This window comes from Dromiciops gliroides, chromosome 2 (genome assembly GCF_019393635.1).
Source record: "Dromiciops gliroides isolate mDroGli1 chromosome 2, mDroGli1.pri, whole genome shotgun sequence".
Classification (NCBI taxonomy): Eukaryota; Metazoa; Chordata; class Mammalia; order Microbiotheria; family Microbiotheriidae; genus Dromiciops; species Dromiciops gliroides.
Genome location: NC_057862.1, coordinates 290,941,712 through 290,957,514, shown reverse-complemented (window position 1 = coordinate 290,957,514; position 15,803 = coordinate 290,941,712). Strand labels below are relative to the sequence as shown.

The window sequence follows — 15,803 nt, the reverse complement described above, 5'->3', positions numbered from 1 at the left end:
TCAATCAACAGACAATTATTAAGTTCTTCCTGTTCAGGCACTGTGCTCAGCGATCTTGATAAAATAGATAAAAATGAAAGTCCCCTGTTTAGAGATCACAACATCCTCTTCATTCTGTCTCTGTTCACCCTACTAGGAGAGGGGAGGGGCCTCACTCATTTTCCCTTCAGTGAAGCCCTCAAATTATTTCAATGGTGCGGGTAGGAAGAGCTAACATAAGGAGGAGATTTCAAGAGTCCAGCTGTGGTGGGTAGTGAAATAGACAGGAAGGGATATGAGATACTGTGAAGTGAGAATGCACAACGAGGCCTGCTACAGTAACCCAGTCCAGTAAGAAGGGCTCTCTTAAGAGATGGCAGGTCTTGAAATGGGAGACTTCAGGATATGGCTGCAAGGAAGCCAGAAATAGGGAAGTCAGAAGGAGGAACACATTGGGGGTGGGGAATGAAATCATATGGGCCAGTTAGTGGGTCTGCAGGGGCTAGCTTGCCACTTTATGGCCAGGTCTGCAGCAATGGTCTGTGGCTTCTGAGGGAGGTAAAGAAGGGAGGGGATGATAAGAGGGAGAGCATGGTAAGGGCAAAGACCAGTTAGAAAGAGGAAGGAAAGACACTGGCAGAATTCTTGCTCTCTCCGGCAGAGTTTTCAGTTCAATTCCCAGGCCATGCAATTTTGAAAGGCAGAGATGATGATGATGATGAATAATTATTGAGGGGGTAAGGCTGGAAGTGGAAGGAAGTCCAGAGTTGAAGTGCACTTGGGTTTGCCTCTTACATGACCTCGGGCAAGTTACCTGACTGCTTTGTGCCTCAGTTTCCCCTCCTGTAAAATAAGGAGATTGCCTTTCAGTCACTTCCCACTTCCAGTCCCCCGAGTTATTCCCATTCCCAGAGCATGCCGGACGGCGTTCGGACACCCATGGCCGTCGTATTAATTGGTGGCCTAGTCACCGTCGCACAGATAGTGCTCCCACGCTAGGAGCTGGCGGGCTTTGTCCGCCCCGTGCCTCGCCTGGGCCGCAGGCCCGGAGAGGAGTCGGGCCGGGCGTCCCGGCTGCAGTGGGGGCTGGAGGCGGGGCCGGGGGAGGAGCCCGAGCCGCGGGCTCGCGGGCGTCAGCACTGAGCGCCGGGCCAGGAAGCCGAGCTTTCCCGGAGTCGCCGCCGCCGCTGCTGCTGCCCGAGACCACGTGCGGAGCTCGCCCGCGCCGAACCCCGCGGGACAGGGCAGGAACCCCGAGCAGCCCCAGGTGAGGCTCCGAGGCGGGCGGGGCCGCGCCGGAGGAGCAAGACTCAGGGACCCCAAACTACCCCACCCCCACCCCCCTAAACTCCTCGTGTCGTCCGATTCCAGCACCAGAGGCTAGGGGTGCCAATGGGCAACTTCAATCATCATCCAGACCGGAGGCCTTCGTTTGACAGATGGGGTAAAATGAGGCTCGGAAAGTCACAAAATCTCTGCCATGCTCTTTGCCCACAGGCCCCAGTCCTTCATCCCTTCCAACCCGAGCATATATCCCAAATTGGTCAATTCAGGTTCCCATCCTCCAAATGGGCGCCTACTTTGTTTCCAATTCTTTCCCACAACAAAAAGTGCTGCTAATAATATGTTGGTGTACAAAAGGCCTTTACATATATATGTGTATGTAATGTTATGTATAATACATATACACATACATACAGTGTGTATCCCTGCCCATAATTATTTACTGTGCCCCCCATCTACCAATCCCTTCAATCTCTGGGTATTATGAGATCCCAGCCTCTACTGCCTACCATCCCTCCACTCCACTCTTTCCTTGCCTGTCCACCTTCAGGGTCCCTTCCTAATTCACCTGGCCCTGTTTCTGTTAATGGTCCAGTATCATTCAGTTTTCCCACTGGTATTTACCAGAACCCATGTCTCCTAATTCTTGTGTTGTATTTATTTACATATGCTGCCTTTTAAAAGTACCCAAAGATTCAACAAAAAATTGGCTGTCTTACAAGTGTGTGAGGATGAGACATTTGGTGCCCTCTTTCCTTCTACTCAAAAGAATTCTAATCTTCCCAGCTAGACTTCCTAGGGACAGGGAACAACTAAACATAATAAACAAATCTCATCCTTTTCTAAGTACTCATTTAACTTGGCCTCTTTGTAGTACCTTCAATATACCTGTCTTCTCCTTGGTTTATTTATTTTTTTTTTTGCGGGGCAGTGAGGGTTAAGTGACTTCCCAGGGTTCACACAGCTAGTAAGTGTCAAGTGGCTGAGGTCTGATTTGAACTCAGGTCCTCCTGAATCCAGGGCTGGTGCTTTATCCACTGCGCCACATAGCTGCCCCTCTATGAAGTCTCTTTAAAATTTTTTAAAAATTATTTCATTAAATATTTCTCAATTACATGTAAATTTTTTTTTTTGGTGAGGCAATTGGGGTTAAGTGACTTGCCCAGGGTCACACAGCTAGTAAGTGTTAAGTGTCTGAGGTTAGATTTGAACTCAGGTCCTCCTGACTCCAAGGCCGGTGCTCTATCCACTGCGCCACCTAGCTGCCCACATGTAAATTTTTTTACACTCCTTTTTGGATTTTTTTTTTTTGGTAAGGCGTTGAGGGTTAAGTGACTTGCCCAGTGTCACACAGCTAATGTCAAGTGTCTGAGTCTGGATTTGAACTGAGGTCCTTCTGAATCCAAGGCCAGTGCTTCATCCACTGTGCCACCTAGCTGCCCCTTCCTTTTTGGATTTTTAAAAATTAACATTCATTTTTAAAAATTTCAAGTTCCAAATTTTCTTCCTCCTGTCCCTCCCCTACTCCTTGAGAATGAAGTTGTCTCTTAAATCCATGTACTCATCTCTAATCTCTGTCCTGAGCTTCAGCCCTTAATCCTCAGAAGCCAGCTGAATAATTCTACCTGGATGTTCCAGCTACATATATATATATATATATATATATATATATATATATATATATATATATATATTTTTTTGCAGGGCAGTGAGGGTTAAGTGACTTGCCCAGGGTCACACAGCTAGTAAGTGTCAAGTGTCTGAGGCTGGATTTGAACTCAGGTCCTCCTGAATCCAGGGCTGAGTGCTCTATCCACTGCACCACCTAGCTGCCTGTACTAGCTGCTTGTCCAAAACAGGATTCCTATTTCCAAACTGATGAATTTTCTGTCTAGGATACCTCCATTCTTCCAGCCACCCATATTTGCAACCTCGGGGTCATCCATGACTCTTTCCTGCCCCTCAATCCCTGGTCCCCAGCTCCATGTCCATTCCTACCTCTTACACCCGTCCCTTCCTCTCCACTCCAGTAACCACTATTCTGGTTCAGGCCCTCATCACCTCTTGCCTGAACTATTGTTATGGCCTCTGACCCGGTCTCTACAATCCGTCTTTCACATAACTGACACATTATTGTTCCTAATACATAGGTCTCACCACAGCCATCCCCTCCAGTTTGTTCAGCTCAGATGAAATAATGTATTAAGTGATTTATAAACATTAAAGAGCTATATAATTGTTACTGTATTACTTGTGACATATAAAAAGTTCAAGAGACATTAGTTCTTGGGTAATTAATAATTTTATTAATTATGCTAGAAGATAATAAAGGATATAAGTGGCACTTGAGAGTCAGAGAACCCTCATGAACCCCCACTCAAAGCTTATATGACCTTGGAAGAGGGGGTGTTTCTGAGGGTGTCAGTCAACTCTGGTTAAGGAGTAATGAGATGATAAATATTATAATAGGGGCGGCTAGGTGATGCAGTGGATAAAACACTGGCCCTGGATTCAGGAGGACCTGAGTTCAAATCCAGCCTCAGACACTTGACACTTACTAGCTGTGTGACCCTGGGCAAGTCACAACCCCCATTGCTCCACAAAACAAAACAAAACAAAACAAAAAAATTATAATGAGAGGTAGATCTGTTCTAAGAAGAAGCTGTGAGGGTATGTGACTTTGATTATGTTATTTGCTTCCAGACCACCCTCAGCCTTGGACAATCTAGACAAAGGATCTACCCCAGCTAAATTTGAGTAGAACACAATGGGCCAGAATTCACCTTAGATTAAATTCTTTGTAAGGTTCTCCAACCTTATAACAAGCACCACCTAGATAAGATGGTCTGGGTGGGGCTGTTGTTTGTCCTTTACTCTCTATCTCTCTCTCTCTCTCTTTTTTTTTTTTTGACTGGACATTGAGGGTTAAATGACTTGCCCAGGGTCACATAGCTAATAAGTGTCCAGTGTCTGAGGTCAGATTTGAACTCAGGTCTTCCTGAATCCAGGGCTGGTGCTTTATCCACTGTAACACCTAGCTGTCCCCTGTCCTTCATTCTTGAAAAAGATCTGTATTTGAGTGAGCAAAGGCTATGCAAGCTCACCAGCCTCACACTCTCCTGAGCCATCTGGGTCCAATGGATAACTGGAGATGGGCATGGCTGTTTAAGGCAATTGTGGTTAAGTTGCCCCATGTTACCCAGCTAGTAAGTATCTGAGGTGAGATTTGAACTCAGGTCTTCCCATCTTCAGGGCGAGTGCTCTGTCCACTGTGTCACCTAGCTGCTTGTCTAGATAGGGTAAGTATTTGGGAAAGGACAGAGATTTCCTTAAAAAAGAAATAACCTTTATCTCCCCAATAATTGATTATTTAATAATCATTTCTCTCATAGAAAAATTTCAGTAGCTCCCTATTGCCTTTAGAATAAAATACAAATGTCTCAGTCTGACAAATCCTTAAAAGGCCCTCCACATATGACTCCAGCTTATCTTTCCAGACTTATTTCCTATTATTCCCCTTCAGAAACTATATTTCCAACCACATTGGCCTACTAGTTATTCTGTGACCTCAACATGCTATCTCCCTTTGCACAGGCTATCCAGAATCCCTGGAACACAGTTTTAATTCCTAGAATTCCTAGCTTCCTTCAAGCCTTTCCTGATTACCCCTTCTTCCCCACCAGTCTTTAGTACTGGTTAGGTCTCCTGTAATTACTTTGTATTTATTAGTCTATGGTCATGCAGTCTTCTTCCCTTCTAGGCACCTCTCTACCCACCCCCTCCACTCCTGCAGTGAATCTGAATTCTTTGAGGGCAGAAAATATTTCAGTTCTGTCTTTTAGGCCCCAATGCCTTGTATATAATAGTTATTTAATAAACATTTGAATTTAATTGAATGTCTACATTATGTAGTCAGTCGTTAAACATCTTCTATGTGCCAGGTACCATAAGCATTGGGGATACACAGAGAAGGACAGAAGAGTCCTTTAAAGAGCTCAGTCTAATGGGAGGAGATAACATGCAAATAACTACGTACAAATAAGCTATATACAGGATAAATTAGAGATATTCAACAGAGGGAAGGCAGTAGAATTAAGGGGCATCAGCATGTATAGTCTCTATGAAAACGTTTCTTAAATCTACATATCCAGCCCTTACCTCTCTCCTGAGCTTCAATCTGAAATTGCCAATTGGATCCTTTACTCCCTTTCTACCTCTTCTAAACCACCCTTGTCCTTCAAGACCCAGCTCTGGTATACCTCCATTATGAAGTCTGCCTTGACTTCTCTAGTTCACCATGTTGAGCCCCCAGTCACCCAGCCTTGAATAAATTGTTTCCCTAGCCTTATACTTGGAATCACTGGGGCTAGGGAATGGGGTAGGGGCAGAAGAACAAGACCCAGATTCTGCACTCTTGCAGTTCATAGTCTAGTGAAACTTCAACATGGAGTATTATAATACAGAATGATATATGTTAAATGCATTAGAAAGATGCAAACCAAGTGTTCTCTGGGATCTGAAAGGACAGCACCTTATCTGATAGGGGGAGAAGGAGAAGAGGAAGGGGGCACAGCAGAAACTGGAAAGACAAAACTTAGGGGCTGTGAAAGTCGCTTTCCTTTTCAGCCTCCATATTAGCACAATGGGTATGATAATACCTGTACAATGTGCCTCTCAGGGTTGATGGGAAGAAGACATTTTTTTTTTTTTTTAGTGAGGCAATTGGGGTTAAGTGACTTGTCTAGGGTCACACAGCTAGTAAGTGTTAAGTGTCTGAGGCCAGATTTGAACTCAGGTACTCCTGAATCCAGGGCTGGTGCTCTATCCATTGTGCCATCTAGCTGCCCCGGAAGAAGACATTTTTTAAAATCTTAAGGGTTCTAGTAAAGGGAGATTTAGTATTATTTCTTATTGTTGAATGAGGTGACAGTTAAGCTAGAAAATGGAGGTGTTTAAAAAAAAGAAAAAGAAATTTAAAAAAAAAAAAAAGAAAGAAAATGGAGATGTTGGTAGGCTTTATGGTATTTGTCATAGAGGCCTCCTGTGGAAGCCAGAAACTGTCTTTTCTCTGCACTAGAACTCATGGTTCTGATCCTGCCAGGCATAGACTTCCATATTTATACAGTTTTGTTCTTTCTTTCCAGAAGGGCAGGAAAGCCTCAATAAGACGCCTCCACCATGAGTTTTGTTGAGTATGAAGAACTCATTAAAGAGGGGGATACCGCCATTATTTTCTTGGGCCATGGCTCTATGTTCCCCGTGCAAGTCCAGCGTGGGGCTCAGACACAGACCAAGTATGGTGTGATCCGCCACTCAGCCCATCTCATTGGGCAACCCTTTGGCTCCCGAGTGACCTGCAGCAAGGGTGGCTGGGTCTACGTGCTCCACCCCACCCCGGAGCTCTGGACCCTGAACCTCCCACACCGGACTCAGATTCTGTACTCCACGGACATCTCCATCATCACCATGATGCTGGAACTGAAGCCTGGCTCCATTGTCTGTGAATCAGGTGAGGTTCACACTGGGAAGAGGGAGGGAGACCTTTATTTACACAGAAATGGTATCTCAGCAAGGCCAACTATACATGGACATTTTGGTTTGTTTGCAATTGGGGTTAAGTGACTAGCCCAGGGTCACACAGCTATTAAGTGTCAAGTGTCTGAGGCCAGATTTGAACTCAGGTCCTCCTGAATCCAGGGCTGGTGCTTTATCCACTGTACATGGATATTTTGTAAATTGAATGCTATTTGAAGGAGTATTTTGTCAAAGAAATATTTCCCTGTCCTCCATTCTTAGATTCAGTTTTCCCATATGTTAATCGAAGGCATTAGACTGCATGTCATAGATTTATGGCTAGATGATACTGTGTCATTTGAAATTTTATGGGAGTGCCTGTCTTTGTTCTAGGTTTTAGGAAACTTAAGCTGGAGTTTCTAATATATTACTACTTAAAAATTAGAGGCTATAGCACCAGTCTTGGGCATTAAGCATTTATTAAAGCATATTAAATGTTAGTAAAGAGAGAGAGAGGACATGGCTCCTAAAGTTCAGAAGCCCCACATTACCTAGGCTACAGAGCGAGAGCCAGAGAGCCGTGTGGGAGAGAGAAGAGAGCACCGAGAGAGAGCAAGATGCCCCCTCTGCAAGGGTTTTCATTCTCTCGCAGGTAGAGGTGGGTCTCTGCACATTGATCCAAGCTACTTGGCCAGTAACATTCAAGTCCATTGATTGGCATGACTTGAGGGTGGTCTAAGTGAGTTAGCTTCCTTTAGGTAGTCAGGAAGGTCAATCTACTTTTCTTGTGCAGTTCAGCTGACTCTGGGATGGCCTTAAGAAAGGTCAGACAAGGCTCCCTGGTTAGGCCCTTGAGTAGGGGAGGTCTCTGGGACCCCCCCCCAAAACCCATTATTTTCTCATAATACCTTCACTACAGTTCAACAGATAAGTACTTATCTGAAGGAGATTAGAGGAGGGATAGCTGTCTTCGTGGAGTTTATAGTCTAATGGAAGGAGAGACACATAACACATGTTAGGTATATCATCAAGGTATAGTGAAGTCAAAAGAGGAAACCCATTATAGACCAGTGTGGATCAGAAGATTTCTCTGCCATTTCATTTGAGCTTTAAATAAGGTTTAGGATTTATTTTTATTTTGTTGTTGTTGGGTTGGGTTTGTGTTTTATTTTTTGGTGAGGCAATGGGGGTTAAGTGACTTGCCTAGGGTCACATAGCTAGTAAGTGTTAAGTGTCTGAGGCCAGATCCAAACTCAGGTCCTCCTGACTCCAGGGCTGGTGCTCTATCCACTTCACCATCTAGCTGCCCCGTGTTGTTGTTTTTTTAAGGCACTCAGGGTTAAGTGACTTGCCCAGGGTCACATGACTATTAAGTATCTGAGGCTGGATTTGAACTTAGGTCCTCCTGACTCCCAGGCAAGAGTTTAGAATTTAACTGATGGGGCAGCTCGGTGGCATGGTGGATAAAACACTAGCCCTGGACTCAGGAAGACCCGAGTTCAAATGTGGCCTTGACACTCACTAGCTGTGTGATCCTGGGCAAGTCACTTAATCCTTGTTGCCCTGCCCAAAAAAAAAGAATTTAACTGACAAAAGGGAAGGGAGGATCTTCTAGGTATAGAAGAATCAGATAGTCAGTAAGCATTTATTGAGCAACTGCTCTGTACCAGGCACTATTCTGAGTGCTGTGGATATAAAGAAAGGTAAAAGACACTTCCTGCCCTTAAGGGCTTGCAATTTAATTTTTAAGAAGCTAAAGCAAATATTAGCTCATTTGATCTTCATGACAACCCTGTGAGAATTATTTTCCCTATTTTACAATTGAAGGAACTGGGGCAAACAGAGGTTAAAGTGACTTGCAGGGTGCTAAGGAAGGATCTGAGGCCAAATTTGAACTCAGGTCTTCCTGACTTCAGACCCAGCGCCCTATCCACTACACCATCTAGCAACCTGACTGGTATGGTGGCTAGAAAATCCAGGCCTCCTCCAGAAGACTTCAGGTCATTCTGGCAGTAAATAAAGCCAGGCTCTTTGACTCCAAATACAGACTTTTGTCCCAGATACATGGCTTCCTCAGCATCTGGGGCAGGGCACAAGTGACCCTGGGTAAGTAATTTCTCCTTTTTGGGCCTCTCTTCCCTTATCTGTAAATTGAGAGGGATGAACCAGATGATCTCATAAGATTCCTTCCAGCTCATAATCTGTGATCCTTCTCACTCTGAGACTCCAGGACTCCGATGAATGAATGAGTAAAAGAGTGCCAAATCCCACTTGGCAGGAGGGTGGGCTGCCCAGCACTTTCTCTGCTTTCTGGAGACTTTCCAGGAGCCTAAGCCTATTTCCCTGCCCCCGGGGAGCCTGATTAGAACGAGTCATCTCCTGTTTTCTTCCTCACTGTTCCCACTATTTCTGCCCTGTGAGGGAGTGAGTGAGTGAGTATTTTTTACAGGTCAATTCGCTAAACAAAGAGAAAGGCAAATGGATTAAGTAACTGACTTATGTTCTGTGACCTTGGGCAAGTCACTTCTATTTTGTTGGCCGAGGTTTTCATTTTCTTCTCTGTAAACTAGCAGGAAATTATTATCCCCACCCTGTCATTCTCCCAGGGCTTTTGTGGGATGCTGGGTTGGGAAGTATGTTTCCTGAAAAGGTCTTAGACCCCATGCCCAGTCCTGGGAAGCTGGTGGGAGAATGGACTAGGATTGATGTGTTCTCTCATTCTCCCATGCAATCAGTCCAGGCCTGGCTACCTGCCAGACCCCTGTTGGAGCTTCCATCTGTCCCTTTCCCTAGTGTCTGATTGGTGTGGGCTTTATGGACCTGATAATAATGACATTTTTTCGATATTTTTGTATGTGAACATAACATTTAATCATTTGTAAAGCATATTTCCATCTGCTGTCATATTTGATTTTCATAATAATCCTGTTTGGGGGGATGGCACACAAGGTAGGTGTAGTTAACACTGTTTTTAAGGTGTTGATATTTTTTAAGATTCTGGATGTTGAAATCCATCTTGGTGTAATGGGCTCAGCTGAGCCAGTTCCCTGAGTAAAGGCAAATTTGTCTGCAATACAATGGAAACTCCTTGAGGGAAGGTACTGTTTCATATATGTCACTGCTGGTCTTGCTTAATTGAATGCAGTCCATCCATCTCTCTTTAGGTAGGAGAGAGGAAATTATGAGAGGAAGAAATATGGAGAAGGGGACAGAAGGTGAGAAAGAGAGGAAGAGAGACGAAGAGAAAACAGAAGGAATGAGAAAGAAGAGGGGAGAGTAGACAGAAGGAATAAGAGAGATGAAGGGAAGACTGAATGAGAGAGATGGAAAGAAGATGGAATGAGAGATGGGGAAAAAACAAGGAATAAGAGAAGGGGGAGAGTAGACAAGGAATGAGAGAGAGAGGAAACAGAAGGAATGACAGATGGAGAAGAGATAAAGAAGGAATGAGAGAAAGAAGGGGAAAGAGGAGGCAAATGTGAGTGAGGAAAGGGACATATATGAGTCAGCGGGAGGGTGGAAGAAGGTACCTTGGGGTGTCAGTATGAACCTACCAGTCCAACATGGCCACTTGATGCTGCTTTCCCAGTGTGAAGGACATCCAAGGGCTGGATAGAAAGGGATGGAGGAAAAAAACAAACAAACAAAAAAATAAAATAAAATAAAATAAAAAGGAAAGGGATGGATAGGTGGATGAAAGAAAAACATTAAGGGCTTAATATATACCAGAGATACGGGGGCAGCTAGGTGGCGCAGTGGATAGAGCACCGGCCCTGGATTCAGGAGGACCTGAGTTCAAATCTGGCCTCAGACACTTAACACTTACTAGCTGTGTGACCCTAGGCAAGTCACTTAACCCCAATTGCCTCACCAAAAAAAAAAAAATATATATATATATATATATATATATACCAGAGATACAAATATAAAAGTGATACAGGCCTTGCAATCAAGAACTTATACTTAATTAGGAACTTCCAATACATATAGAAGAATGATGGCCAGTGAAGGGAGTTTTATCCTGGGCAGTCAGAGGGTTGTTAATTTAAGCCATAGGCAGTAGTAGATTGTTGGCTCTTTCCAGAAGCAGTGGTGGTACTGATTGGATTAGTGGTGTTGTTTGAGGAATGCTTAAGGATAGCAAAAATCAAGAGTAGAATTGACTTCCCTTATTTTACTGCAGAAAGAGGTGTAAAGTTTCTGGGGGTAGAGAAGAGGTTGTAGCCCTGCTGTCCTGGTGGAAAATTGGGTAGAATGGGAAACATGGCCTAGGGCCAGCTAGGTTAGATTGTGGATTACGGGAGTTTTCACTTATCCACTAATCAGACAGTTTAGTGACTGATAGTTACATGGCATAGTCTTGAGTTTCCTTGCTGTTCATCCTCCTCTGGATTCACTCTAATTTATCAAAGGCGTTCCCAAATGATAGCATTCAGAATTGAAATCTACGTATGGTCTGACCTGGGGAGAATATAGTGGGACTATCACTTTTTATGCTCTAGACCCCTATGTTTGTTTTTGTTTTTGTTTTTGTTGAGGCATTTGGGGTTAAGTGACTTGCCCAGGGTCACACAGCTAGTAAATGTTAAATGTCTGAGGCCGGATTTGAACTCAGGTCCTCCTGAATCCAGGGCCGGTGCTCTATCCACTGTGCCACCTAGCTGCCCCTAGACCCTTATGTTTGGAGTAATTGTGTCAGGAAGTCTGAGCGTTTACTCTGTTGTAGACCCTTATGCCTCTTGTGGTGCTACTATATGATAATTGCAGATTTCATGAACTTTTGGTCCACTAAAATCAGCAGATCTTTTTTCATAAGGACAATAGTCTGGTCAGTTTTGTTCTTGGGAAATTGGTATTTCAACCTTGACATGTATTTTTTTTGTTTTTGTTTTTGTTTTTTTTTTTGTGGGGCAGTGGGGGTTAAGTGACTTGCCCAAGGTCACACAGCTAGTAAGTGTCAAGTGTCTGAGGCCGGATTTGAACTCAGGAACTCCTGAATCCAGAGCCGGTGCTTTATCCACTGCGCCACCTAGCCGCCCCCTTGACATGTATTTTTGTTAAGTTTAATTTCATTATCATATCGTTTTGGCCTATCAAGATCTTTTTGCATGCTAACTGCATCATATAGATGGTCTTTGTCATCTCCAGATTTGATAAGCATGTACCATCTTTGCCTTCATCCAAATTCCTGATAAAATATTGGACAGTATCAAACAGGACTAAGGATGGCTTTTCATAAGGACACTCAGACATAGACATTTCCACGTTGCTGTCAGGCTATTAACAGCTTGTCCAGGTACAGCCATTCAAGGAGTCCTGAATTCCTTAAACCTTACTCTAATTTGTTAGTCTGTGTCTCTCCATCTTCTCCACAAAGATGTCGTCAGAAATTGTCAGATGCCTTACTGAAGTCCAGATCAACTATGCCAACAACACTCTCCTGTTCTCTCCTTTGAAAGGACTAGGAACTTGATCCTTCGCTTTCTTTTCTGGATTGTAGCAAACATCCCTTTATATTTATAGTCTAAATTTTGCTGGGAATTGAAGGTGCAGATTTTACTCTGTGATTATTTGTTTGTTTTTAAATTGAGACATTTGTCCTTCTAGTACTTCTCCTGTTGTCCATGACCTCTCACAGATCACTGACAATGGCTCAGGAGTCACCTTCATTGCTTCTTCTTCTTCTTCTTTTTTTTAAAGACAAAAAAAAAAATGGGGCAGCTAGGTGGCACAGTGGATAAAGCACCGGCCTTGGATTCAGGAGGACCTGAGTTCAAATCCGGCCTCAGACACTTGACACTTACTAGCTGTGTGACCTGGGCAAGTCACTTAACCCTCATTGTCCTGCCCCCCCCCCCAAAAAAAAAAGATTCTAAAGACAAAAAAGAGAACATTTCCATGTACACAGCACAACCAAGAAAGAGGATTTACTATAAAACTATGAATTTACATTTCACCATTTACTTTTTTTGAAAAACTAATAAGCACTGCTCATCATTTTCAAAGCTACTCTGCTTTACATGCTTCCTTCTACATTTTCTTTTCTTTGCTGTGTACTTTTATTTATTTTTTTGTGAGGCAATGGGGGTTAAGTGACTTGCCCAGGGTCACACAGCTAGTAAGTGTCAAGTCTCTGAGGCTGGATTTGAACTCAGGTCCTCCAATCCAGGGCTGGTGCTTTATTCACTGTGCTATTTAGCTGCTCCCCCCCCACTCTTTTTTTCTTTTTTATTATAAAAGTATTTTGTTATTTCCCAGTTACATGTAGAGATAATTTTCTTCTTTTTTTTTTTTTAAATTTTTGCAGGCAATGAGGGTTAAGTGACTTGCCCAGGGTCACACAGCTAGTAAGTGTCAAGTGTCTGAGGCCAGATTTGAACTCAGGTCCTCCTGAATCCAGGGCTAGTGCTTAATCCACTGCACCACCTAGCTGCCCCGATAATGTTCAACATTTGTTTTTATAATATTTCTAGTTTCAAATTTTTCTCCCTCCCTCCCTTCCCTCCCTCCTCCCCAAGACAGCAAGTAATCTGGTATAGGTTATATATGTACAATCTCATTAAACATATTTCTCTATTAGTCATGCTGTGAAAGAAGAATCAGAGCAAAAAGGAAAAACTTCAAAAAAGAAAAACAACAGCACCAAAACCCAAAGAAATAGTATAGTTCAATCTGAATCCATATTCCACAGTTCTTTTTTTTTCTGGATTTGGAGAGCAGTTTTCATCATGAGTCCTCTGGAACTATCTTTTATTGCTGAGAAGAATCAAGTCTATCACAGTTGATCAACACATAATGATGATACTGTACATGATGTTCTTCTGCTTCTGCTCCTCTCAGTCAGCATCAGTTCATCTAAGTCCTTCCAGGTTTCTCTGAAATCTGCCTGCTCATCATTTTTTACAGCACAATAGTATTCAATTTGTTCAGCCATTCCCCAATTGATGGGCAACCCCTCAATTTCCAATTCCTTGCCACCACAAAAAGAGCAGCTATAAATATTTTTGTACATGTAGGTCCTTTTCCCTTTCTTATGATCTCTTTGGGAAAAAGACCTAATAGTGGTATTGCTGGGTCAAAGGGTATGCACAGCTTTATAGCCCCACACTCTTTTAAAGAACCCCTCCCTTGGGGGCAGCTGGGTGGTACAATGGATAAAGAAAGCACCAGCACAGGATTCAGGAGGACCTGAGTTCAAGTGCAGCCTCAGACACTTGACACTTACTAGCTGTGTGACCCTGGGCAAGTCACTTAACCCCCATTGCCCAGCAAAAAAAAATTTAAAAAAAAGAACCCCTCCCTTATCCTCTCCCCACCCTCCTAATTCTTAATCTATACACTTTTCTAAAAGTCCCTCTCTTATCTTAACTCCTCATCCTCTTAATTCTTTCTTTTTTTTTTCTTTGTGTCTTTGTGTCTTTCATTCTTGCCCTCTCTCCTGGCCTGATGATTTGGAGTCAGTACCTGGGTCCAGGTTCTGACTGCTCTTTTATCCTTAGATAACCTTGATCAATTCGGTTCACCTTAAGTTCCCTGTAAATCGAGGAGGTTGAGCCAGGCCAGGGGTTCTTCACTGGGGGTCCATGAATATGTTTTAAAAATATTTATTTTGATAACTTATTTCAATATAGTTAATTTCCTTCATAATCTTACATGTTTTCAGCCACATTTCTCTAGTAACATACTATAGAAATGATCACTGTAAGTATAGTCTTTCCTACATGTTTTATTTTATGCATTTAAAAACCATTTTGAGTCTTATAGGTTTTACTGAGCTACCAAAGGGGTCCATGATACAAGAAAAAGTTAAGAACCCTTGAGTTAGGTGATCTCTAAGGACCTTTCCAGCTGAAAAGTTGTGGTTCTGTGAATTCCACTATAGAATTTTAAATTGTAGGATCCTACCTGTCTTTTAAACCCTTGGATACCTTGCTTCCCCCAAATCTAGTGTGCCTGTCAGACTAGGCCTTCTCTTTCTTTCTTTCTGGTGTTTTGGGTTTTTTTTTTGTGAGGCAATTGGGGTTAAGTGACTTGCCCGTAGTCACACAGCTAGTAAGTGTTAAGTGTCTGAAGCAGGATTTGAACTCAGGTCCCCCTGAATCCAGGACCAGTGCTCTATCCACTGAGCCACCTAGCTGCCCCTAGGCCTTCTCTTTCAAAAATTTTAGGACGGAACAGTCACTTATCCCCAGGGTTCCAACTCTTTTTATTCCGGCAACCAGTTTTTTTCTCATCATTCATCAGCACCAAATCTAGAATAGCAGTTTCCTTTATTGTTTCCTCCCTCTTTTGAAGAATGAAATTCCAAAGTCAAGCCAAGAATGTGTCATCTCCTCAGCTTTTGGCAGAGAGAGCCCCGGCACATGTCCACATAATTGAAGTCTCCCATCACTACTATATCATATATCCATACTGGGTAGTGAGTTCCCTATTACTGGACTTCTTCAAGCAGAGTCTGGGTGGCAACTTGTTGGGGATGTCAGAGAGGTAGATTACTACTCAGGGATATGACCCCCCCCCCCCCACCCCCCCCCCCCCCCCCGCCCGGGAGCTGTGAGAGTTTGTGGCAGGTCCAGAGTGCTTGGTCTAAGTACCATGGACATAATCTAGACTTGGTGATACATGGGGTGAGGGCAGAGAGAATGGGAAGGATAGGTAGACAGAAAGAGAGGAAAGGAGAAGAATCCTATTGTATTTGGGGTCTGGAGATCTGACTTAATTGCATGACCTTCTGAAAGTCTCTTCTCCATTGGTTACTCCCTATGTAAAATGTGAGAGGGTAGGATTGTATGATTTTGTAAACCTGTTCCAGCTCTGACATTCTACATTTCATGTTCAGAGGACACCCCAACCCCAATTCTGTGATTCTCTTGGGCAATGAGCATGTAGCAAAATGGCCTTGGCCTAGTGTGCTTGGTCAGGTCCGCCCACAGATGAGTGGGCCTGCTTCCCAGGCCCACTCAGTGAGCAGTCTGTAGGGTAAACATTGGTGATGAGATTTAAGCTGCTGGGTCTTTTTGCTAAAG

The 15,803-nt window shown here is 43.5% G+C and overlaps 1 protein-coding gene and 1 pseudogene across 2 annotated transcripts in view; one reads left to right on the top strand and one right to left on the bottom strand.

Moving 5' to 3' along the window:
* The first annotated feature begins 1,124 nt into the window (after positions 1 to 1,124).
* Positions 1,125 to 15,803, top strand: part of TRMT61A (tRNA methyltransferase 61A) — a 50,197-nt gene continuing 35,518 nt past the window's right edge. The window contains exons 1-2 of one of the 2 annotated variants that reach the window (XM_043980616.1): positions 1,125 to 1,246; positions 6,408 to 6,772. In XM_043980616.1, the coding sequence (XP_043836551.1) occupies positions 6,442 to 6,772 (331 nt within the window). In that variant the 5' untranslated portion in view covers positions 1,125 to 1,246; positions 6,408 to 6,441. The remainder of the gene's footprint in view (positions 1,247 to 6,407; positions 6,773 to 15,803) is intronic. The other variant, XM_043980617.1, reaches the window with a different exon arrangement.
* LOC122745171 lies at positions 14,418 to 14,492 on the bottom strand (annotated as a pseudogene).